General features: G+C 42.9%; 1 protein-coding gene and 2 non-coding genes across 3 annotated transcripts; 2 read left to right on the top strand and 1 right to left on the bottom strand.

Annotated features, from left to right (window-relative positions):
• Positions 1-1,931: 1,931 nt before the first annotated feature.
• On the bottom strand, positions 1,932-2,003 carry TRNAD-GUC (transfer RNA aspartic acid (anticodon GUC)). Its single transcript has one exon. It is a non-coding gene; the product is annotated as a tRNA-Asp (tRNA).
• A 2,239-nt stretch (positions 2,004-4,242) lies between these two features.
• Positions 4,243-23,876, top strand: LOC142683518 (retinal guanylyl cyclase 2-like). Its single transcript, XM_075847398.1, has 19 exons — positions 4,243-4,768; positions 5,317-6,040; positions 6,282-6,580; positions 6,728-7,079; positions 8,085-8,169; positions 9,410-9,503; positions 9,579-9,710; positions 16,445-16,525; positions 18,181-18,357; positions 19,004-19,160; positions 19,251-19,400; positions 19,485-19,633; positions 20,336-20,499; positions 20,596-20,788; positions 20,892-21,066; positions 21,262-21,360; positions 22,258-22,352; positions 22,437-22,522; positions 23,303-23,876. Exons 2-19 carry the CDS (start codon positions 5,380-5,382, stop codon positions 23,400-23,402), a joined length of 3,249 nt encoding a protein of 1,082 aa, XP_075703513.1. The 5' UTR covers positions 4,243-4,768; positions 5,317-5,379; the 3' UTR covers positions 23,403-23,876.
• A 654-nt stretch (positions 23,877-24,530) lies between these two features.
• TRNAQ-UUG (transfer RNA glutamine (anticodon UUG)) lies at positions 24,531-24,602 on the top strand. Its single transcript has one exon. It is a non-coding gene; the product is annotated as a tRNA-Gln (tRNA).
• Positions 24,603-26,249: the final 1,647 nt, after the last annotated feature.

Genomic DNA, 26,249 nt, shown 5'->3' with positions numbered 1-26,249 from the left:
TTCCCTACAGGGGGGCTCTATAGCGTTGTCTACAGGGGGGACTGTATGGCGTTATCTACAGGGGGGACTGTATGGCGTTATCTACAGGGTGGACTGTATGGCGTTATCTACAGGGCGGACTGTATGGCGTTATCTACAGGGGGGACTGTATGGTGTTATCTACAGGGGGGACTGTATGGCGTTCCCTACAGGGGGCTCTATGGCGTTATCTACAGGGGGGACTGTATGGCGTTATCTACAGGGGGGGCTGTATGGCGCTAACGCCATACAGCCCCCACTGTAGAGAATGCCATACAGCCCCCCCTGTAGGAAACACCATACATCCCCCCCCCTGTAGGGATCACCATATAGCCCCCCCTGCAGGGAACACCAAACAGCCCCCCCCTGCAGGGAACGCCATACAGCCCCCCTGCAGGGAACGCCATACAGCCCCCCACCCTGCAGGGAACGCCATACAGCCCCCTCCTGTAGGGAACACCACACAGCCCCCCCTGTAGGGAATGCCACACAGCCCCCCCTGTAGGGAACGCAACACAGCCCCCCCTGTAGGGAACGCCATACAGCGACCCCAACCCCCCAAAAAAATCCGACATACAATGCGGATACATGTGTGATCGCTGGCAGCGATAGTGAGAACGGGGGGCTGAAAGTCCCCCAAGTTCTCCATGACTAACCTCTGACTTCCGGCTTCTGCTAACGCCATACAGCCCCCACTGTAGGGAATGCCATACAGCCCCCCCTGTAGGGAACACCATATAGCCCCCCTGCAGGGAACACCATACAGCCCCCCCTGCAGGGAACGCCATACAGCCCCCCCTGCAGGGAACGCCATACAGCCCCCTCCTGTAAGGAACGCCACATCGCCCCCCTGCAGGGAACGCCATACAGCCCCCCCTGCAGGGAACGCCATACAGCCCCCCCTGCAGGGAATGCCATACAGCCCCCCCCTGCAGGGAACGCCATACAGCCCCCTCCTGTAGGGAACGCCACACAGCCCCCCTGTAGGGAACGCCACACAGCCCCCCTGTAGGGAACGCCACACAGCCCCCCCTGTAGGGAACGCCATACAGCCCCCCCTGCAGGGAACGCCATACAGCCCCCCCCTGTGGGGAACGCCATACAGCTCCCCCCTGTAGGGAACGCTATACAGCCCCCCCCCCTGTAGGGAACGCCATACAGCGACCACAACCCCCCAAAAAAATGCGACATACAATGCGGATACATGTGTGATCGCTGGCAGCGATAGGGAGAACGGGGGACTGAAAGTCCCCCAAGTTCTCCATGACTAACCTCTGACTTCCGGCGTCTGCGCAGCTCAATAAAAATGAAAGGAGCTCTGGTTGCGCATGCGCACAAGCGCTCCATTCATTTCTACGGAGCTGCCGACACAGACCCCGGAAGTCCGAGGTTTGTGATGGAGAACTTCAGGGGACTTTCAGTCCTTCGTTCTCCCTATCGCTGCCAGCGATCACACATGTATCCCCTATCCTGTGGATAGGGGATACATGTCTTTTGTTTAATGGCAGAGCGGGGAGATACCTCCCTGCTCTGCCGTAGTGTTAAGAGGCGTCGCGCTGTAGCAGAGCCTCCGGCCATGGTGGGGGCCCGTGCCGGCGGGCGACATGGGCCCCCTCATGCCGTTGGCCCCGTAGCAGCCGCTACGGCTGCTACGGCGATAGTTACGCCACTGGCCATAAGTACATCCTGTGTTTTTTTTACATGAGCGTAATTTAAAAATGCGTTGTGTAAATAGAAAGTCGGGTCAATTCTTTGACGTGTAAAATGCTAAATTTTTCCTGTACTCCATGTTGTAAGTGAATTTTATAAAGGAAATTTATTGTCACAAAATATATATGTTTGGTGATGTTTGGTTACGACATTTTTTTTTAAAAACTCTGTTTATTATATTCAGGTGGATGAAAAGGACAAACCTCCCCGTCGGGGAATTGAACCCCGGTCTCCCGCGTGACAGGTGGGGATACTCACCACTATACTAACGAGGATTTGTTACAGTAGTGTTGTGTTTTATTCTTTACGTCTGTACTTGCCATATTTGCCATATTTGCACTTGCAAATAACATATAAACTATAAAGGAGAAAGTGGCACATGCACAGCCACCTCCTTAACTAATTATATCATTTGTTTTCATATTATAGAAGGTCAAAGAAATAACAAACGCCAGGTTCCACCCTCTCGGATCGCTGGATTCAGAGTCCAAAGTGCTAACCATTACACCATGGAACCTTGATAAATACCTTTACTGTATCCTTCTGACTCGCTTCTCAAAAGACCAGGAAGTAACACTTTAGTTGCTCAACTTTAATGCCCTCATGAAGATACAGATGTTAATGTCCAGATCCCAGTTTTAACCCCTTGCCAACATTTGACATATTCATACGCCAAAGAGTGAACCCGCTCCATGCGATGCGGATGTCGGTTGTATGTTACAGCCGACACTTCAGAGTAACCAGCAGGATCGCGCTTGAGCGCGATCCCGCTCGTTTAACTCGTTAAATGCCTCTCTCAATAGCGACCGCAGTGTTTAAATCGTTAGAAAGAGGGTGGCGACCCCCTCTAACAGCTCATTGCAATTACGGGGTGGCGATGTTTGCAATGGCTGCCTGGGGGCCTAATGAAGGTCCCCAGGTCCGCCATCTTTGTTCTCCTATTAAGGGCTTAATAGAAGCCTATCAGAATCATGATATATCTAACAATCGCTGGTTCAAGTCCCCTAGGGGGACTAGTAAACATTAGTCAGATAAAAAAAAACTATATATATTTGGTATTACTATAATTGTATTGACCCACAAAATAAAGTAAACATGTTGTTTTAATTGCACAGTGAATTCCATAAAAACGAAGCGCAAAAAAACAATGGAGGAATAGCTGTTTTTTTCATTTTCTACCCCACAAATAATTTTTTCCCTGTTTCTTAGTAAATTATATGGCACAATAAATGGTGCTATGAAAAACTACAACTCGTCCCGCAAAAATCAAGCCCTCATAGGACTATATCGACTGAAAAGTAAAAAAGTTATGGCTTTTGGAAGGTAGGGAGGAAAAAACTAAAATGAAAATCTGAAAAATGGCTGCGGCTGGAAGTGGTTAAAACCACTGTGTGTTCAAGATTGGCTGCATATGAGGTAACCGAGGTCTGATTGACTTCACAACTTGCATAGTCTTCTAAATCTCCCACGTGTCTCATCTTAGAAGCAGATTGTAGGACATGTATGCAGTTTAGGGTAGATGATATATTGTTCTGCACTTATGAGTATTCATGGAGTATAGTTATTGTAAGCAATACCTTTCTATTTGGTTTGAGCACTATATAGTGGAGTTGGGAAGTTGATCATGGGATTTTTCTTCTTGCCATATTTGCACATGCATTCTGGGCATGTCATAACTCATATAAACTACAAAGGAGAAAGTCGCACATGCTCAGCCACCTCTCTAGCTTGTCTCTTCTCTGTGCTGAACCGATCAGACATTTATGGAATATCTTGTGGATATGCAATAAATATCTCAGATGGAATAGAAGCATTCTGGATAAAACCGATGGTCATGATCTACACAAGACATAACACAGTAACAGTTTTCCCTGCAGTGCTCTAATACACTGCATAAAATAGAACTCATACAGCCCCACAGTACAATAATGCGCCAGACACAATATACCTCCAATAATGGTGCCATCAATAAGGTATAGGATGTGGCTGCCAAAGGACACGTCTGTGAATTTATGGCTCAAAGCCGCCATTCGGGGCACAAGTTGTGTACGACTGCCCTACATCTACATCCCTGGATAGGTGGTATATGAGGCCATATATTTCCTACCAATGGAGACTGGGTACGTCATTCTAATGCTTATATAAGAGTCAGGAGACTAAATTGTTGAGCTGTAAGGGGTTGAGAGAATTGTGTTGTAACTCCGTACACAATTGTATGTCACTTTCTTTTTCTCATCAATATACACAATTATTTGTCATTCTACTTTATATGGTTTTATCAGCTCTCCCCCCGCAAAAATATGTACGCCTAACTCTCACTCTCCTCTTTATAGTATAAAGTACACAGCTATCGCTCACGCCTCCTCTCTAGAATAAAAACCTACAGACCTCTGAGGGTGGACGCTATTCTAGCACACAGTAAGAGGTGACCTAATCTTTACCCCCCTTCAACAGTGCTTTGGCTAATCAGCTTAATGAGTTCTGAGAGAATTGGTACAGAGGGGGTTAGTGTGACAGGTGGAGAAAGAGCCCTGACATTCGACTATGAAGAAAAGCAAGAATATCAGCCAAAGAGGACCTTTCACAGATATTGGACCGATAGTCAGTGGAAAAATATTTTTAAATGATTGAGAGCTGGTACTTTACAGGAAAACAATTCTCGTTTTTGAAGTCACATTAGGGACTGAGATTAGAAAGACAAACAATAAGATGTCAGCAGATGATGTAGACAATAAAGTCTAAATGTATCGAAAGATAGCAGACAATCGAACAAATAAGTAGAAGAACTAGAGAATGTGACAGTAGATAGAGAAGGAGGAGAGATTAGAAGGAGGAGAGAGAAGAAAAAGAACTGTCCTATAAGTAGAAGATAGGGTAAGGAAAAAAAAAGCAGATTAAAGATCAGGATTAGGTGTCTCTCCGACTCTCTCCATCTTCTTGTCGCTACACGGATCTTTGGATCTCTAGGAATCTTCAGCATTCCAAACAACTAGGAAAATCAACCATGTCAATGATTCAAATCAAAACCAAGGATGTCCAGGTTAGTGTTTATGACACAGACGTTCAATCTAACATAATGAAAATGTTTTTGGTAGATTTTTTAAGGTAAAGAATCTTTTTAGTAAAATTGCATTTTTTTTTCATAATTATTTAGAATAAATGACTATAATTTAATAGTGACTATATATATAAGAGAAAATATCCTAAAAGATCAAGCTTATATGTCCCATAATGGAATAATAATTTGTTATATAATAGTCATTTAGAGTTTTTGTTTGCTGAACCATGTGTTTCAAGAAAGGGTTCTGTATTTACTATCCATAAATACTAGAAAAGTGGTAATCCATGATTCTACTGTTGTCACAAATCAGATGTGATTATGATAAGGTTGGACAAATCCTACTTGACCTCTCTGTAGCCTTTGAAGGGAAAATCCTCGGATCTAGGCATCAAGTATTCGTTTATAGGGCCATGACTGCTAATCCTCAAATATTTATATTACAATGTCCTAAAACCTGTAATTTATATGTCTTTTCACTTTAATCTTTCCTTGCTGTTCTCTCATCTCCAAAATTCTGACGCAAATAGCCAAGAATTTACAAGACTACATTCATGATGACTTCCACCCTTCTTTGAAATTGTGCTGACATCATGCCTCATCCAATATCTTTACTTTTCCTTTCAAACCATCCAAGGTGGACACTATCATCTTCAAATGTGTTATATTTTCTCATTTTATTCATCTTACCAAACACAAATTTGGCAGCCACCTTTCGAATTGGCTTAGTGGGTCCTTGGACATGTGACCCATTGATAGCAAAGGCTCTCCCAAATGTGGCAGCTCGCCTGGCAATTTCTGACTTAAACTCAGACCATAGACTTGCATCTGGTATTTGGTTTGACCAAGTCTTATTGACCCAAGGATGTTCTGCACCCCGTGCATTTGCAGCCTTTTCTCTTATGGAACATTCAGTAGCTGCTTTTGTTGGACCAGCCAACCCTGCCTATTGTTCTGCTGCAAGCCTACTTGCGAAAGGTTGGAACAAACCAATGCTGTCTTGGTCTTGCCTTGGAGTTCTGACCCCCCTTCCACATCCAGTTCACATTATTTATTCTGTGTTAAGTTTCTTTCACTGGGCTGGTGTAGCTGTTATAATGGCCCCACAAGAGCATTGGGTTGGAGCTGGCAAGGAGCTAGCTGATGCTCTACGTAACTGGGGCCTTCCAGTCGGACCAGTAGTTACCATGGAAGAGGGGGCAAATGGGGCAAGGGAAGCATTAAAGAGGGTAAAAAGACGGCGCAGAGTGAGAGGTGAGTTGTTTTATTTTCTTGATATATACTGTATGTAGGTATGTTTTCTGTTTTAATTTCCCTTTCTTCTCCTTTTGGTTTACCACTCCTTTAATTCACCTTCTAATATTACTAAATATATTGCGGGGCACAAGCCTTTGGTATATGTTGGTGTCCTGCTATTATAGGAGAGTAAAACACAAAAAATGGCTAAAACAGGCAATTTATATAACTAGTACATCATTTATTTCATCTTCTGCAGTGGTGGTCATGTGCATGCACTCCGTCTTGATTGGTGGAGAGCATCAACGTCATCTTCTAGAAATAGCTCATGAACTTCGCATGACAGATGGTACAACAGTTTTTATTCCCTATGACACTCTTTTGTACAGTCTTCCATATGACCGCCCTTTTCCTGTCTTTACCAACAATACTAAACTACGACGTGCATACGATGCTGTCCTTACTGTCACCATCACATCTCAGCATGGCAACTTTTATGATACTTTCCAAGATGCAAAGGCCAATGATGAAGTTCCACGAGATATCGATCCAATGGAGGTAATCAGTACTTGTCTTTATAAGAGAGAGATAATTTCATATTTGTTTCAATGTTATTCAATAGTACTAATTTGTTCTAATTCCACCATATCACCTTACAAGGTTGAGATATATTAATTTATGTCCATGATGTCTGCCTACATCTAGGTGTCACCACTCTTTGCAACCATCTACAACTCTGTTTACCTTATGGCCAGAGTCATTGAAAGGACTTATCGAGCAGGACAGAAAGTGACAGCTACATCCATTGCAAGACATGTTGGGAACCTACAGGTGGAAGGATTTGGCTACCCGCTAAACTTGGATGAAGATGGGGACTCTCAGACACCATATGTCATCCTGGATACAGATGGAGATAGCAGGATACTCACCCCTGTATACACTATTAATACAGCTACCGGAGACCTACATTACTTGAGGAAAATTCATTTTCCATACCATTATCATCCTGGCACTGACTCTGACTGTTGGTTTGACCGGAGCTCAATCTGCATTGGAGGTATGCCATTGTGTAACTTACTACTGATGGCTAACTTCATAGGTTATTATTTCCTTAAAGAGTAAATGCTCTTTCAGCATACTTTAATATGTCATAGAGATGTACAGTATCAGAAGTTTGCCCCTTATCTGCCCCTTGAGGGGCAGAAGCATCTTCAGCTGTGATCGGTGCTCCTTGATGGGCTGAAGATGGCTCACATAGACGTTGAGCGCTGATCACACCTGAAGGTGCGTAGCAGCACCCGGAACCGAACCGGTCCAAACTACTGATATGTCTCTGTGACATATCGAAAGTTTTCTGAATGTACACTAGCCCTTTTAGCGCCCAGTAGGTACAAAGACCTATACAACAAGAGACATTTTATACAATTGGGGACATTTTTGCACATATTTTATGCGTTAAATGATTATTTTTAAAAATGTAAATTATTCCATTTCTAAAAATATTTAGAAATTATTTAGAGACTTAGTTATTCAATTGTTATTAGGACATTTCAATAAGGTCTATTAGGTTATATCAGAGGAATAAATTGAAGCTCCTGGGCCTCAATGTAAAATCTGTAACAGGTCCTCCCACCTACCATTTGTCATTTATAATACAGGTTTCTGCTTGTGTGGAAAAGGCACCTTTAGGTCCCCTCATGTGCCTGAGCCTGGGGACCACTGCTACATTTGCAAACCCTTTAGCTAAGAAAAAGAACCTAGCGATTGGCTCCAGAGATAGCTTTTAACTTTAAGTTTTGTATTAACTATTTTATTTGGGGCCTATTATTCTGTCAAAGCCTGGATCCTGTGGTACTCTGGTGACCCTACAATCAAATCTTTACTTTACCCCACACTAGATTCTCAAATGACTTTTGTCAAACATCAAAAGAGCTGACTAGCGACCATGAAAATATCTGATACTTTTTTCACTCAGTGGATTAACAATCAGAGCTCTTTCTGGATTGTGTGCATTAATGCATAGTTGTCCTGAGGGTTCATGAGTCCTGATTTTTATTTACAGGTGTGGATCCTGCATTTGTTATTCTGATCTTCATTCTCATCACAAGCTTTTTGCTTACAGGAGCTTCGCTTGCTTACTACATAAGGTAAGACCTCCTGTTTGTCACTGTTTCGTTTTTGTGTCTATAGGTGGATCAGAGTGAATAGACTATGTTGGAATGTTGTTAACATTTTCAGTCACAATTGATAGTAACACTAGTGATTTACATGGTAAAGACTTTAAGGGGTGGTTTTGGGGGTGGGGTATTTTGGAATTAGAAGCATGAAAGTCTCTTTGTGCTGCCTTCCCCTTCTGTACTCACTGTCACACCTTGATCAGCAAATTATTTGATCTTATCTGTGGAGAGTATTTACGGGAGGGAAATAACAACTGCATGAAAATAAAGATTCTTATACACATTAGACAAAACTCAGCCGATCTCGCCAAAATTCTAATGTGTATGGGGCACCCGACCCTCCTTCGTTGGCAGATGTCGAAGGAAAGAAGGAAATGGCATGTTGGATTTCAACATGCCGATCCTTTGTCCCCCTGGCAAGAGCTTATTTCCCTCTCCCCAATTCAATAAAGATACACGCCAGTCCAAGTCTGAGTAAAGAGACATAACTGCGCGGCCAAGATTTAATGTTGGCCACATTTATTGTACCCTGACTAAAGTAAACCAGCTAAGATATTTCCAGAGACATTATTACTGTGGATGACTAAGGCTAAATGACTAGAGTAACCGGTTGTCTCAGGACTACAACCCCTGTGTATATAGTCTATTAGGGCACATTGATATAATACAAAGAAGTCCCTTGCTTGAGACCTCTTTTAGACAGAGTAGAGACCCTCTAAAATAGAGCAGCTCCCACTCTGTATTACATGGTCCGCCATTAATTTGAATGGGCTCCATGTTATACATTATTTCCTATGAAGCAGCTGCGAAGTGTAATATTGCATGGCACCCATTCAAATAAATGGGAACCATATTATAGATGGTTGTGCCAGGTCTTCCAGGGGCACCCTTTTTTTTTTTTATAATATATGGCTATCTAACTTTATTTTAGCAATAACAGCTAACGGATGGGGTTGCAGTTGAGGTGGTTTACTTGGGTTTTTGTATTGAGACAGCCCCTTTATAAGTGCCTGTTGGGTTGAAATGTCTGCACATAAAGATATCATACCTCAATGCTACCCAATATCATAGCTGGGATTACCTATAGGCTATTCTTGCCATTGCAGCAACGTCATCTGCTTCCACTGGAGAATGGTGGTGCCATATTGACTTCAGATGAACAATCTCACTGTGTAGCATTTGATTAACACCATTTTTTCTCTCTGTGCAGGAGAAGAATTCAGCATACCAAACTCATAAAAGGTCCTAATAAAATGATTCTTACCACAGATGACTTAGTTTTTATCTACACCCAGAGCAAAAAGGTAAGAACTGGATAGTTAGGGGAGGAAAGGTATAAAGACCCTACAAAATCTTAATCTCGAGCTGTCTTTTCACAGAAATTGGGTGATGATAGCAGGTCCAGCATACTGGGAAAAAGTGTCAGTGAAATAAGGACCCCACGTCATTCCATATCTGGGAAAAGTGTGTCAGCTGCTACTCCATATACCACAAGCGTGGCAGTCTATGAGGTGAGCATTGGCCATTATAGTGGGCTCTACACTAAGAGCATTACTTTGCATTTTGCTCTCCCTATGAATGAAAGAATCTATTTGGCACTTCATGCTTCGTATTGAACAAGGTCTTCTGATATTATAAAGCACAAGTTGTGTTTTAAGTCAAAAGTTAGGCTTGGTTTTGTCAATGATCTTGTAATGTAGGGGTAGGGAAACAGACAAGTGAGCCCTAATCTACCCGCCACTCAGTCCCTGCCTACTTGCAACGACCCGCCCTAGGCGACGGGGTACAACTGGGCGACGGTCCCTACACTCAATAGGTGCACGACAGACAAACAGACAAGGGTACAAAGAAGGCAGGGAAATGGGGAAGTTGCCCACGGGAACACCGTGAGCAACAAGCGAGGTGAACGAGCCGAGTAAAACCAGGAGATGAGCGAGGTACAAAAACGCAGAGCAGAAGAATGGTCAGAAAAGCCAAGGTCAATCACAAGCAGAGGATCAGTAGTTCAAGAAGCTGCAGCAGGGCCAGGAAACCAACAGAGAAGAATCACAAGCAAAGGAGGAACAGGAAAGGCACGTATAAATAGACAGAGGGCGGGAGCTAGCTCCGTCTGGCCAGGCTGTGATAGGCTCTCCCACTCCTAAGCCTGCCATCCTGGGTGGTGGAAGATGGAGTCAGTCTCACAGACATAGAAGCAGGTGCAGACTGATTACCTATGGGCGTCGACACAGAAGTTGTGTCTGGCAGATCCTTTACAGTACCCCCCCTTCTATGGGGACCCTTTCTAGGAGGACCTGGTTTATTGGGGAAACGAAGGTGGAACCTCCTGGGCAATACCCCAGCGTGAACATCCCGGGCGGGTACCCAAGTCCTCTCCTCAGGCCCGTATCCCCTCCAATGGACCAGGTACTGGAGGGAGCCTTGGACCATCCTGCTGTCCACAATCTTAGCCACCTCGAATTCTACCCCCTCAGGGGTGAGAACAGGGACCGGAGGATTCCTCGAGGGAGCCAAGGACGGGGAGCAGTGTTTAAGGAGGGAGGCATGAAACACGTTGTGTACTCGAAAAGACGGGGGCAACTCCAGTCGGAAGGAGACAGGGTTAAGGACTTCAATTACCTTGTATGGCCCTATAAACCGGGGAGCAAACTTCTTGGACGGGACTTTAAGGCGCAAATTTTTTGATGATAGCCACACCAGATCCCCGACCACAAACAAGGGGTTAGCAGAACGTCTTCTATCTGCCTGAGTCTTTTGTATGCTCTGGGACTCCTCTAGGTTCTTCTGAACCTGAGCCCAGACTGTGCACAGTTTCCGATGAACGACATCTACCTCGGGATTGTTGGAACTACCAGGTGAAACGGAGGAGAACCGTGGATTAAACCCAAAATTACAGAAAAAGGGGGAGACCCCTGACGAGTTACTGACCCGGTTATTAAGGGAAAATTCGGCGAGGAGAATGAATGAGACCCAATCATATTGACAGTCAGAGATAAAACACCTTAATTATTGTTCTAGAGACTGATTAGTCCTCTCAGTTTGGCCATTAGTTTCAGGATGGAGGGCAGAGGAGAAGGACAGATCAATCTCCAACTTTTTACAGAAGGCTCTCCAAAACAATGAAACAAATTGTACCCCTCTGTCAGAAACAATATTGACAGGGACCCCATGGAGATGCAGGATGTGTTTGACAAACAAGGTAGCTAACGTCTTAGCATTGGGTAGTTTCTTGAGGGGCACAAAGTGGCACATCTTACTGAAGTGGTCTACTACAACCCACACCACCGACTTGCCTTGAGACGGAGGCAAATCGGTGATGAAATCCATGGAGATATGGGTCCAAGGTCTCTGGGGAACGGGCAAAGAACACAGTAAGCCCGCTGGTCGGGACCTGGGAGTCTTGGACCTAGCACAAACTTCACAAGCAGCGACGTAGGCCTTAAAGTCTTTGAGCAACCCAGGCCACCAATAGTTTCTGGAAATGAGGTGCTTGGTACCCAGGATGCCTGGATGGCCAGATAGTGCAGAGTCATGATTTTCCCTAAGTACCCTTAGCCGGAATTGATGGGGAACAAACAGCTTGTTCTCAGGAAGGTTCCCGGGAGCTGAACCTTGATCAGCCGCAATTTCAGAGACTAAATCAGAATCAATAGAGGAAATGATTATACCTGGAGGCAAAACACAAGCAGGATCTTCCTCCGAAGGAGGGCTGGCCATGAAGCTACGCGACAGTGCATCAGCCTTAATATTTTTAGACCCAGCCCTATAGGTGACCAAAAAGTTGAATCTGGTAAAAAATAACGCCCATCGAGCTTGTCTCGGGTTTAGCCTCCTGGCAGATTCTAGGAAAACCAGATTCTTGTGGTCGGTAAGGACCGTAACCTGGTGCCTAGCCCCCTCCAGGAAGTGGCGCCACTCTTCAAATGCCCATTTAATGGCTAAGAGTTTGCGGTTGCCAATATCATAGTTACTCAGTGGGCGAAAACTTCCTGGAGAAGTAGGCACAGGGGCGGAGATGGGTGAGGGACCTGGTACCCTGGGACAAGACAGCCCCCACTCCCACCTCGGACGCGTCAACCTCCACGATAAATGGCTCCATTTGGTTGGGCTGAACCAGCACTGGGGCCGAGATAAAGCACTTCTTAAGGACCTCAAAAGCCTGGACAGCCTTAGGAGGCCAGTGGAGGAGATCAGCACCTTTGCGAGTGAGATCCGTAAGGGGCTTAGCGATGACCGAGAAGTTAGCAATAAATCTCCTGTAATAATTAGCGAACCCCAGGAAGCACTGTAACGCCTTCAGGGAGGCAGGTTGGACGCATTCCGCCACAGCCTGGACATTGGCGGGGTCCATGCGGAATTCATGAGGAGTGAGGATTTGACCCAAAAATGGTATCTCCTGCACCCCAAACACACATTTTTCGGTCTTATCAAACAGTTTGTTTTCCTGAAGGGCCTGGAGCACCTTCCTGACATGCTCAATGTGGGAGGACCAGTCCTTGGAAAACACAAGTATGTCATCAAGGTACACTACAAGAAACACCCCCAGGTAGTCTCTTAAAACCTCATTTATGAAATTCTGGAAGACCGCGGGAGCATTACACAACCCAAAGGGCATGACGAGGTATTCGAAATGACCTTCGGGCGTGTTAAACGCAGTCTTCTACTCATCCCCCTCTTTGATGCGGATAAGGTTATAAGCCCCCCGTAGATCAAACTTAGAGAACCATTGGGCCCCCTGAACCTGATTGAAGAGATCAGGAATCAAAGGAAGGGGATACTGGTTCCTTACAGTGACCTTATTCAAGTTTCGGTAGTCAATGCATGGCCTAAGACCACCATCCTTCTTCCCTACGAAGAAGAAGACAGCACCCACTGGAGAAGTAGAGGGGCGAATGTAACCCTTGGCCAGGTATTCCTGGATATACTCTCTCATGGCTTCACGTTCGGGACAAGAGAGATTAAATATCCTACCCTTAGGGAGCTTAGCTCCTGGTACCAAATCAATTGCGCTATCATATTCTCTATGAGGTGGTAACACTTCGGAGGCCTCTTTAGAGAAAACATCAGCGAAGTCCTGAACAAACTCAGGTAGAGTGTTCACCTCCTCAGGGAGAGAAATAGAATTAACTGGAAAACATGACGTCATGCATTCATTACCCCATTTGGTAAGATCCCCAGTATTCCAGTCAAAAGTGGGATTATGCAACTGCAACCAGGGAAGGCCTAAAACCAAATCGGATGATAATCCCTGCATCACCAGTACAGAGCACTGCTCCAAATGCATGGAGCCCACAAGGAGTTCAAAAACAGGGGTATGCTGTGTAAAATAACCATTAGCAAGAGGAATGGAGTCGATACCCACTACCGGGACAGGTTTAGGCAAATCAATCAATGGCATAGCTAGAGACATAGCAAATTCCACAGACATAATATTAGCAGAAGACCCTGAATCCACGAAGGCACTGCCGGTAGCAGACCTACCACCAAAAGAGACCTGAAAGGGAAGCAAGATTTTATTACGTTTCATATTTACGGGAAATACCTGTGCGCCCAAGTGACCTCCCCGATGGTAACTTAGGCGCGGAAGTTCTTCCGGCTGCTTATTCTTACGCCTAGGACAGTTGTTCACTTGATGCTTGTCATCCCCACAGTAGAAGCAGAGACCATTCTTCCTGCGGAACTCTCTACGTTGTTGGGGGGACACGGAGGTCCCGAGTTGCATAGGTACCTCCGAGTCTTCCATGGAAGAACGAAGCAACGGAACCTTGGGAGGCATCATGGGGGAGTCAGAGGAGAAAACACAAACACGTTCAAGTCGTCGTTCCCTGAGACGTCGGTCAAGTCGTACCGCTAAAGCCATAACCTGATTTAGGGAGTCAGAAGAGGGATAGCTAACTAGCAGGTCTTTCAGGGCGTTCGACAGACCCAATCTAAACTGGCACCTTAAGGCAGGGTCATTCCACCGAGAAGCTACGCACCACTTCCTAAAGTCAGAGCAATACTCCTCAACAGGTCTCTTACCCTGATGTAAGGTCACCAGCTGACTCTCGGCAAAGGCAGTCTTGTCAGTCTCATCATAAATGAGCCCGAGAGCAGAAAAGAAAAGATCAATCACAAGCAGAGGATCGGTAGTTCAAGAAGCTGCAGCAGGGCCAGGAAACCAACAGAGAAGAATCACAAGCAAAGGAGGAACAGGAAAGGCAGGTATAAACAGACAGAGGGCGGGAGCTAGCTCCGTCTGGCCAGGCTGTCATAGGCTCTCCCACTCCTAAGCCTGCCATCCTGGGTGGTGGAAGATGGAGTCAGTCTCACAGACATAGAAGCAGGTGCAGACTGATTACCTATGGGCGTCGACACAGAAGTTGTGTCTGGCAGATCCTTTACAGATCTATTGTTTCCCTGTTTTCCATGATATACTCAAACGTATTTACCAATATCAATTTTCAAAGTTTATTTCCACCTTTGAATATCATTGACGAAGGGCAATTATAACCTTGTCCTCTCAATAATTGGATTTCATAAGAAGACTTCTAGATCAGTCACAATAATATAGCTCTTGGTATCAACTAAATAGTAAAGGGAACCTGTCAAATGTGTTCCTCATGACTGTGACTGGATAGATCTTCAATTTAAACTCTATGTCAATTGATAGTGAGTTTCAAAGGCTTTGATATAAAGTCACAATCACTTGTCATGAAATTGACAATTTAACTTTTGTGGGAAAAAATTATAGAATTTGAGCTTTAAAGGGTTTGTCTAGTTTGGACAATCCCTACTTGAAAGAAGAGTCCCTCGACTAAAAGCAGATCACAATGTGTTTCCCTGCTGCGACCCCAGCGATCAGATGTTTACTGTGGGCAAACCTGTCAGTATGTGTTAAGTTTCCCTGCAGCACCACCACAGGGGAAAATAAGCATTACATGGTGCCCAATGAAAACAATGGGCTGTAAGGGAAATGCAGGACAGGACAGGTCTTCCAAGATGAGAGACACTTTGTGTAACTACTCTCCAGTCTGACCAAGAGATGAGGATCTAGAACAGAGGACCCGCCTTTAACCCCAAATTCCCTAATAGGGTTTATGACTAGAGATGAGCGAACCGGGACAACCGAACTCGGTTTCGGTCCGAACATCGTGAAAAGTTCGGTTCGCAGCGAATCCGAACTTCACCGGGTTCGGCCGAACACATTTTGACCGAACCCGGCTTATGAGTCACTGATTTTCCGGTACGCGACATCAGGAGATAGTCACTGTCCAGGGTGCTGAAAGAGTTAAGCGATCAGCAGTAACTGTTTCAGCACCCTGGACAGTGACTTCCGATCACAAGATACATCAACGTGTAAAAAAAAATAGAAGTTCCTACTTACCGATAACTCCGTGCTTCTTCCTCCAGTCCGACCTCCCGGGATGACCAAGTGACCGCTGCAGCCAATCACAGGCCGATCACAGGCTGCAGCCAATGATAGGCCAATCCCAGGCTGCAGCGGTCACATGGACTGCCGCGTCATCCAGGGAGGTCGGTCTGGATGCCGAAAGAGGGATGCGTCACCAAGGCAACGGTGACGCGTCCCTCTCTTGACATCCAGCCCGACATCCCTGGATGACTCGACAGTCCATGTGACTGCTGTAGCATGTGATTGGACTGTGATTGGCTGCAGCGGTCACATTGGCTGAAACGTCATCCAGGGATGTCAAGAGGGACACGTCACCAAGGCAAACGGCCGGGAGACAGGACTGGAGGAAGAAGCAGGAAGTTCTCGGTAAGTACAAACGTCTTTTTCTTTTTTTTTTTTTTACAGTTTGCTCTATATTGTGATCGCAATTCACTGTCCAGGGTGCTGAAAGAGTTACTGCCGATCAGTTAACTCTTTCAGCACCCTGGACAGTGACTATTTACTGACGTCGCCTAGCAACGCTGCCGTAATGCCGGGTGCACACATGTAGCCACCCGTCATTACGGGAGCTCCATACATGATTTTTATGGGCTTTCTTGAATTACAGGTTCGGTCCGAATCAAACTTTTTCAAGAAATTCGGCGAACTAGCCGAACCGAACTTATCATAAGTTCGCTCATCTCTATCTATGACAATGTATTGATCACACACTGGTATGTTTTGTGGAAATATCCTTCCTTCAAGATGTCAAGACTTGTGTCCACAGAAGATGTTCTTTGGATGATTTTTGTTTTTCGACATAAATTGTGGCTAATTTTCCAGTAACATGCTTTCTTTGTTACCATTCTTCAGGGGGATTGGGTATTTCTGAAAAGATTTCCCGGTGAGAAGCTTGGAGATATCAGGCCAGCCACAAGGAACGTTTTCTGTATGGTAAATAAGTAATCTACTGGATCATCTAAAGTCAATGATTTTTAGAGCATTTTCTTACAACCATCATATAGTACTATATTTGTTAGGATCAGCTTTATATTGTGGTGTGTAACTCCAGAATGAGGACTTTAGAGGGATGATAATTCCAAAGACTTAATCTTCAGATCTTTTTGTTGTGTGATTTCCATCAAGTCCTTTGGGCTCATAGTGAAGCACTGTATATTGAGCTATCTTTAATAAAGATGGCACAGTTGACTTTTCAAGTTCTAAATTTGAAGCTAGTACTGTTACTTCACATTATGAAAACTCAATTGAGACGAACATTTTTGAATATTTATATATCTCTATAATATCAGTTTGTCCAATTTATCTCATCGCCTTCAAGGACATTTATAATTTAAGTTACCTTACATAAAAATATCTTCCACTTATGCTTCTGAAGCTTTAATATCATAAATTTCTATAGATGGATGAACTGGTTTGTAATTTGGCTTATTGGTTATTTAAATTGATTTTCTCATCAAAACAACCCCTGTCCATATTGTCATAGAGGAAAGACTCACGACACCCTTCTGTTATAAGTAAAAGTGGCATTACATGGTTAACCATTGATCTTATTAGATGCCATATATGGCTCAACAAAAACTCCCCCGGCCGGGTGTTCTAGTCGGTGGCGATCAGCTGTCTGTTTTTAAAGAAGAGGTTACCTTGATGATACATATCTTTAAGAAAACATGTCACCATATTTTCCTATATAAGAATAAAGATATTGGGGTGTACAGTACAGGTGCTCTAAACAATGTTAGGGGAACCTCTTTACATTATACTAACTGCTGTGTAGGAAATATCTAATCCTCCAAAACATTTTTACTGCTAATGTAAATGCTTGAAGTAGTCTACAAAGTGAGGGGAGGGGAAGTGAAGGAGAAATGGCTGTACACGTGACCCCGGCTAACAGATATTTAGGATGTATCCTTCGGATGGGCCATATATGTCTGTTGTCTGGATAACTTTTAATTTTTTTAATTTTTTCCTTCATAATTTATTAGTATCGATTTCTGATTCCATCTCATCACAACCAGAATAGATGTACATGTATTCTCTTTACCTGTGACAGTAGACATCTATAAAAGTAGCGGCATAAATGGTTTCTTCTTTTTTACCTAAGTGGCTTAGCTTAAAAGGGTTGTTTCTCTTCACTATCATCGGAGGAAGCCACGGCCACCCAGGGGAAATGCAATATTACATGGCGCCCATTTGAAAAAATACATGGGTGGCTCAAGTCTGCCAAAAAGGAAGCCGCTATAACAAATAGGATCTCTGTTTTGTCTAATAGAGGGTGGTCCTGAGAGAGAGAAATCCCCTTCTATGATGTCCATAAGTTCTAGCAAGGTGTATGGACAGGAGTTGTCTTCATAAAACAACCCCTTTAAAGGAGTTTTCTAGGATTTTTAATAAGCCTTGTATAAAATTTTATTTGATATATTTGCCATTCAAATTCTCCTCTGTTTACCCCCCACTGGCCTCCATGGGTCCTGCTGCTCTATATCTAGAATCCAGAATGATGTTGAGTAGTCTATTATGATGTATCATTACATGACTGCAGCGGCCAAAAACTATTAAAGCAAAATGTTATTTCCCACTATCTTTTTCAGCTCCGTGAACTGCGTCATGAAAATTTGAATCTCTATTTGGGTATATTTAATGATATGGGAGTCATTGGAGTAGTATCGGAACATTGCTCTCGTGGAAGTCTAGAAGACCTAATCCAGAACCAAGATATGAAACTTGATTGGATGTTTAAATCGTCACTTCTTCTTGATCTTATCAAGGTGGGGACATAGCAAAAGAATGTGAGTGGTGAGCTTGATGCCTTTGGACCTCAGTGCAAAAGCTTCACCTGGACTTACCACCTTAACTCTATATTCAAATTATATAGGATCTATTTGTTTACATCACATTACTATTATCAAAATGAGTCATTCTGCCTTTACCGACCATGTATATAGTTCTGCTATGTTCTTCTCTAGCATTAAGGCTATATAAATTTCCCAGTTTATAGTGTGTGTTACTTCTATTCTTACACCAAATAGAAAGCTTGGGGTTCCTGTGTCTAAGGCTTCGTTCACATCTGCACTAGGGTCCAGTTCCGACGTTCCATTGGAGCTTTCTGTCAGAACGGGAGCCTGACTAACACAAACGGAAACCAATGGTTTCCATCACCATTGATTTAAATCAACTGCGCTATTGATTCCTTCTAAATGACGGATACCCTGCACAACTGAGGCAAACTGAAACCATTGGCACCCGATCCGTCAATGGTGATGGAGACGGAAACCTTTGGTTTCCGTTTGTGTCAGTCGGGGTCCCGTTCCGACGGAAAGCTTTGATGGAACGTCGGAACGGGACCCTAGCACAGATGTGAACGAAGCCTTATACAGTCATATAATTTTATGTTTCTGTTATATTCTGTTGTAGGGCTTGAAGTTCCTTCATCACCGAGAAATTGCTCATGGGCGTCTTAAGTCTAGAAACTGTGTTGTAGATGGTAGATTTGTCCTTAAAGTAACAGATCATGGTATAAATCAACTGCAAGAAGCTCAAAGATTAACTCCAGCTGAATCCAAACCTGAAGGTAAGATATTTGATGAGAATGTGTCTCACAACATGTACTAAACCAATGTTTTATATTGTCTTCCCTTCATACAGTTTGTTATTATTTTAGATCTGTTCTGGACAGCCCCAGAACTCTTACGTGACTCACTGTTATGTCTGAAAGGTTCCTACAGAGGAGATGTTTATAGTTTTGCTATTATAACGCAGGAGGTTATTATACGGGGAACTCCTTACTGTATGTTGGAGCTTTCTGCAGATGGTAAGAACACTAACCTCTGTCTACTCCCCTTATCCTACTCTTTCCTTCCAATTTATCTACATTATTCTATTCTTTTTATGGCAGAGATAATACGTAAAGTTTGCCGTCCTCCACCACTTTGCCGTCCCTCAGTATCTCTAGACCAAGCTCCGCCTGAATGTATTCATTTAATGAAACAGTGTTGGAGTGAGCATCCAGAGCGAAGACCAAATATAGATCAGATCTTTGATCAGGTAAGGATTTTATTTACATGTATATCACTTGGTATTATACTAAAACTGAATGAGTTAGTGGATATATATTTGAGCACCAATAAGATAACTATATGTTCACTGGACTAAAAATGTCCACAGACATCTGCTTGCTGATAATCAAAAATACTTTGTCTCGGCTTTCGATCCTTCTCCACTTTGTTTTCCATGAGCTGAGCGTCATCAGCCATAGATCATCCGTCATCTTTATAGACTTTGATATAAACATTTAGATAAGCTTAACATGTATGCTTATGGGAAGATCATTGTGGATTACTGTCGACGAAAATGTCTATAACCGTCTAACGTCAAACTACAGCTATCCATAATGTAAAACCGGTTTTAGCATCAGGACATTTGTTGAAAGTTGTTCTGCCGTGTTGGACTTTTTCTGCTGTTAGATGCAGTTTTGAATAGTCGTTTATACTAAACGAGAGATCTGCATCCCATGAATAAAAAACCCAGGCCACAGATCAAGCAATTTGTCATTTTAACTTATGGAGTTGTCGTCCAGAATGACAACCTTCACAGTCCAACAGTGATCAATAAAACAGTGAAAACAGCCGTCTGAAAGCCCCAATGTATGGCCAGCTGAACATTGGCCTTTAGGACATATTCTTCTTTAGTCTTGCTTTCATGCATCGATGAACATTCTCTTCTTACTTTTCCTTCATCTACATTCAGTTCAAGACAATAAATCGGGGACGCAAAACAAACATCATCGACTCAATGCTTCGAATGCTAGAGCAGTACTCTAGTAACTTGGAAGACCTTATCCGAGAGAGAACAGAAGAACTGGAGGTTGAGAAGCAGAAGACAGACAAACTTCTCACTCAGATGCTCCCACCGTAAGTGCTATTGCTAAGAATAGTTCAGTATGATGATGTGAAGTTTAGATGAAATATCCATATTTATACTTTTCTTCTGTACATTCTTTCACTCAGGTCTGTAGCTGAATCTCTAAAGACAGGTGCCCCTGTGGAACCAGAACATTTTGACCAAGTCACTATTTACTTTAGTGACATTGTAGGTTTCACAACGATCTCATCCCTGAGTGATCCTATTGAAGTTGTGGACCTTCTCAATGATTTATACACATTATTTGATGCCATTATTGGATCTCATGATGTCTACAAGGTGCACAATTTTTCCATTTATATCCTGTAAATTAGGCATTTATATTCTTTAGTTTATGGTAGAGAAATATTTATGAGATTGTCCTCTTTCTCTCTCTCAAAAGGTGGAGACCATTGGTGATGCCTATATGGTGGCATCTGGGCTGCCTAAGAGAAATGGGACTCGTCATGCAGCTGAGATTTCTAACATGTCTCTGGATATCCTAAGCTCTGTAGGGTCATTTAAAATGAGGCATATGCCTGAAGTGCCAGTCCGAATACGCATCGGGCTCCATTCTGGTAAGAAGGGATTCACTATGTAACAATATTGGGCGTCACTATAGCCATAACAGCCATAGCAGATGCTACAGGGCCCAGAGGGGGAACTTACTCAATTGCAGACATTTTCCTCCTTTATATAAGGAAAAAAATATAGTGGTGACTTTCTGCTGTCTTCTCTATTATATGGAATCTTACACCATGTTTTTCCCCCAGGACCGTGTGTAGCTGGAGTGGTTGGGCTTACAATGCCACGATATTGTCTCTTTGGTGATACTGTCAATACCGCATCCCGTATGGAATCCACCGGGCTTCGTGAGTGTTAGTTTTTGGATTGTTCTTCCATAAAGACTTCTCCTAAGAGTAGCTGATCCTTTGTTTTTAGATAAGACAGACAAAACAATTGTTTTCTTTATTACTTTATTCGCCCCAGAACCAAAACCTACATGTATGCTAAAAAGATACATGTAATTCTACTAAATCAATCTACTAAATACTCATATGCTACAACATTCTATTATCCTTAGTACATTACAAATAATAAATCTGAATTAAATGGTGTTGTCCAGGATTAGAAAACATGGCTGCTTTTTTCAAAAAATACTGCCATACCTGTCCAAAAGTTGTGTGTGATGTTGCAGCTTAGCCCTATTCACTTCAATAAAGCCGCAATACCGCAATACCAGACACAACCCATGGACAAGGGTGGCACTGTTTCTGGAGGAAAGCATTTATGAATTTCTATGGCCTAGTTCACATGGCGCATATCCGATGAGTTTTTCGGAGCATAAAAAAAAACGTTTCTAAAAAGCATGATTGACATCAATTTGAAAGTGCATTGTTAGTGCACACAATGCGTGCAAAACGCGCCAAAAACGCGCCGGAAATGCACCTAATTCCCATAGTCAATGGTAGTCCCAATTACGCACACAAAAAAATGCGCTGAAAGTGGGCACAAAATGCATAAAAAAACACCCTGAAAATGCATAAAAAGTACTTTACAAAAACGTTAACGTTTTTGACACGATAACACGTCAGTTTTATTGAGCGCCGTGTGAACACGGCCTAATTCTGTACAACCCCTTTAAGCATTTTCTTTGCTTTTTAAATATTTATGAACATACACACCAGCAGTATGACATAATAGTTGACATAATCAAACATGTAATGAAAGTGTGATGTCAGCTCATATTAACTCTTATCACATCCCAGCTTACCGTGTCCATGTGAACGTCAGCACCGTCAACATCTTGAACTCATTACAGGAAGGATACAAGACAGAAGTGAGGGGTAAAACTGAACTCAAGGTAAATTGTAATTGTTTTGTAGGTAACTTAGCCGATACATGTTCATTTCACATGTTTAATAATTGCCCTTTTGTTGGCTTGTAGGGAAAAGGTATAGAAGATACTTTTTGGTTAGTAGGAAAGGAAGGATTTAATAAACCTTTACCAACACCTCCAGATATTTTGCCAGGGTAAGTATGTCTCTGTGGCTATTGTCCTTCTGTCAGAGCCTCTGATGTCCCATTTAGGGTCCATTTGGTCGGCCAGATGTGGGTTGTGAAAACTATCACCAATCCTTGATTGACGCTCGTTTGCTCCTTTTAAAAGGAGCAATGATCGGTTATGAATGGGGACAAATGATCATTACTACGATTGTTTGTCCCCATACATTTTTTTTATGTCGGCAGTATGAGCTGGCCAGCCAGTGACCATTTAATCGGCCTTATAAACTAGCAGATCAGCCGATCGATGAGCGTTAGCTTGTTAATTGGCTGATCGTTAACCTGTTTACACAGGGCAATGATCGAGAACAAGCGTTTATATGGACGCTTGTTTGCCAGATCATTGGCCCGTGTAAAAGGGTCTTTAATATCTTCATTGTAGGTCTATCTTCCCTTATTGGGATGGTCATTATGAAGTATGTAGCTGAATGAATTAACATGATTTGTGAAACAGTGGCCTTTTAATTACAACCCTACCCATGTTGACCTGAACTGAAGGTAGCCATCAGTCAAATCAAACCTATGTGTAATTTGAATGTTACATTTTACATGTGAACAGTCTATATCGCCCTTGGGAACAGTCTGGTGTTTTTCAAAAATCATAACCAGCAGCCTATGGCCAATCAACTCCTAATACCGATAGCCAGGATTTCAAAAAGTTCAATGGTATTTTTTTCTAATGGACTATAGAAAGTCAGGCCTAGTTTTGTCTGCTTAATATTGTCATATATTCCCTTAAACCCACAACAGGGCATGTAATCATGGAATCAGCCTTGATGAAATTCCAGAGCAGAGGAGAAAGAAGCTTGAGATGGAGAAGGACATAGTCAAAAAACAGAAAATGAAGTGATTGACTATTCTTGTTTCCATGACTCTACCAGCAAAAGCCTTTGGAGAATCATACGAACATAATGCAGCATCCCTCTGTTTTTCTGTGGAAGCCTCAATAAGATTCTCTCCAATGCTTTGACATGTAATGCACATATCCAAATCCAAAGATGACTTTGATGGCCATGTGGTGCAGATAGTCCTGTCTGATAGCATCTATATCACATTGTGGTCCCCTACAGTCTGTTGAATGTGAAGGTGCTAATCTCAGCCCCATGACCATGTCTTCAAACTAAAATATAATCTTCTAAATGAAAACATCCTTCCCACCACATGGAAATTGTTCAGTAGATGTTCCACATTGAAGATAATCTAGGAGTACATGGAGTCGCTGGACTGAATTTATCTTTTTTTGATGAGATTATGAGACTTCGGAAACAGTATGTTGAGACACTACATAGCGGGTCTAATAAAAATGTATAATAATTTAATTAAAGTGGAGTAAACTTCTTTGATACTATTAACTATTACCAGCAAAATGTTTCCTTTCTTATCTTTTCTGGATTCTAAATACATTATTTGTCAAAGAAATAAGTCCGAAGACGCTGACCACAAATTCAGCCGTATCAGCAGAAATGTGTTCTCGGGGTCTGTACAATGGCACATGGCGTCTCTATAGTTCTGTATTACAAAGCCATAGGTGCTCTATATGCTGACATATGTTGACTTTGTGTAGGAACTTTTTGAAAAGGATGTCTCATCAAAAACCACCCCTTTAGTGTGAAAGCCGCTTATCTGTGGGTCCGGCTCCTGAAACCCTTGGCAAGCTTTTTCAGGGGAAATGTAGTATTACATGGTAGCCATTCAGATGACTTTGTCGGACATGTGGTGTAGATAATACTGTCTCCTAAAATATATATCACATTGTGGTCCTCTAGTTTCAGTTGAATGTGAAGGTTTTCTTATCAGCCTAATAACCATGTCTTCATCATTCATCAGATGAATGGATCTGGATGGCACAAACGTTGCCCTTTGTTCCATCCACTGTCTTCTCAGCACCTGATGGTCGCTTTATACTAGTATCAGGTATTCTTAATAACTCCACTATGACATTCACACATTTCTGTGCGTCCAATTTCCATCGCCCACTGGTTCCATGGTGTAATGGTTAGCACTCTGGACTTTGAATCCAGCAATCTGAGTTCGAATCTCGGTGGAACCTAAATGCTGCCTGCAGGAGTCTTTTTTTTCAAGTGTCAATGGGAAAATTAAGCTTATAAAAGGCTTCAAGATAAATAAATAAAATTTTTATATCAGGAAGTGCTGGAGAAACTCATGATTTATGGTAATTTACCTTGCAATCCAACAAGGTATCCATTCACCCTCCGCATATGGACTAATAGTGACTGAGAAACCTTTAGGACACAGTGGACATAAGCTGTTGTGTTGTGTTTATTCTAGTAGAACACGGAGTCTCTGGACAGAAAATGATTATATCTTATTAAGGGCTTAGTCAGACGAATGTGGGGAAGATCGGACGTGAAAAACAGCCGTTTTTCACGTCCGCGTTGCTCCGTACGGGTCCCGAATTCACGGATCACCATAGACTTGAGTCTCTGGAAGGATCCGTTTAAACGGAAGAAACTAGGACATGTTCTATTCTTCTACGGACCCTTCACATGGTTCGTTGAAACAACGGCCTTGTGAGCGGCCCCACTGAAATACATGCGCCATTGGATTGTTGTGTATATGTCCTTGTAAATAAATTAAGCTTATAAAAGGCTTCAAGATAAATAAATACAAGTTTTATATCGGGAAGTGCTGGAGCAACTCATGATTTGTGATCATTCACCTTGCAAGCCAACAAGGGATCCGTGCACCCTCCACATATGGACTAAGTGTGAATAGTGTCTTAGAAACCATTAGGACACAGTGAACATAAGCGGTTGTGTTGAGTTTATTCCAGGAGAACATGGAGTGACTGGACAGAAAATGATTATATCTTATAGATGTTTGCTGGATGTAGCTGGGAGTTTGTATAAAAGTCATCATTGGATTGTTGTCTATGTGTCCTTGTAAATAAACAGATTCACTGTCAGTCAGTTTTGTACAGTGAAATGTAGAACGGTAAATTATATTTATATTGTGATAGGTAAAGTAGTGTAAAAACTTTACATGAGATCATTCCAATATAACAAACTATATAAAGTGAAAGCATAGGAGAGGGAAAAAATACAATACCCGGCTGCAGTGGGACTTGAACACACACCATATGTTACGGTAATAAAGAGTGTAAATCTTAAAGGGAATGTGTTGCCAGAAAAACATGTTTTTTAAAAAAAAATTAAACATTTAGTGTGTGGGTGATTAAACATTGTTCAAATTTTTTTTATTTTTTTGCACGAGTCCAGGAAATATTATAAATTATTTCTAATTTATAATACTACCCATTTTTGGTCACTAGATGGAGCTGTTCCCAAAATTGCAGCATTGCAACGTTGGGTTAAAAGCCCTCGCTCTAGTGAGCTCTCAGCATTCCCCCCTCCTTTATCCTGGCTAGTGCCGGGATAAACGAGGGGTTTGAAAGGTTTAACCTCCTACACTGTGTGTCGCCATTTTTTGAGGTAACCCACAGTGTAGTAGGTTTACATACAGTAGTAAACACACACAAACACTAACATACATTGAAATCTCTTACCTGCTCCTGCCGCCGCGGCTCCCTCTGGCCCGTCCGCTCCCTTTGCTGCCGCTGTTCCATGTGCACAAGTCCGGAAGCCGCGACCGGAAGTAGTAATATTACTGTCCGGCCGCGACTTCCGGTCCACAGGAAAATGGCGCCGGACGGCGCCAATTTCGAATAGGACTGTGT

Source organism: Rhinoderma darwinii (genome assembly GCF_050947455.1).
Source record: "Rhinoderma darwinii isolate aRhiDar2 chromosome 3 unlocalized genomic scaffold, aRhiDar2.hap1 SUPER_3_unloc_4, whole genome shotgun sequence".
NCBI lineage: Eukaryota > Metazoa > Chordata > Amphibia > Anura > Rhinodermatidae > Rhinoderma > Rhinoderma darwinii.
This window is presented reverse-complemented; position numbering and strand designations above follow the sequence as displayed.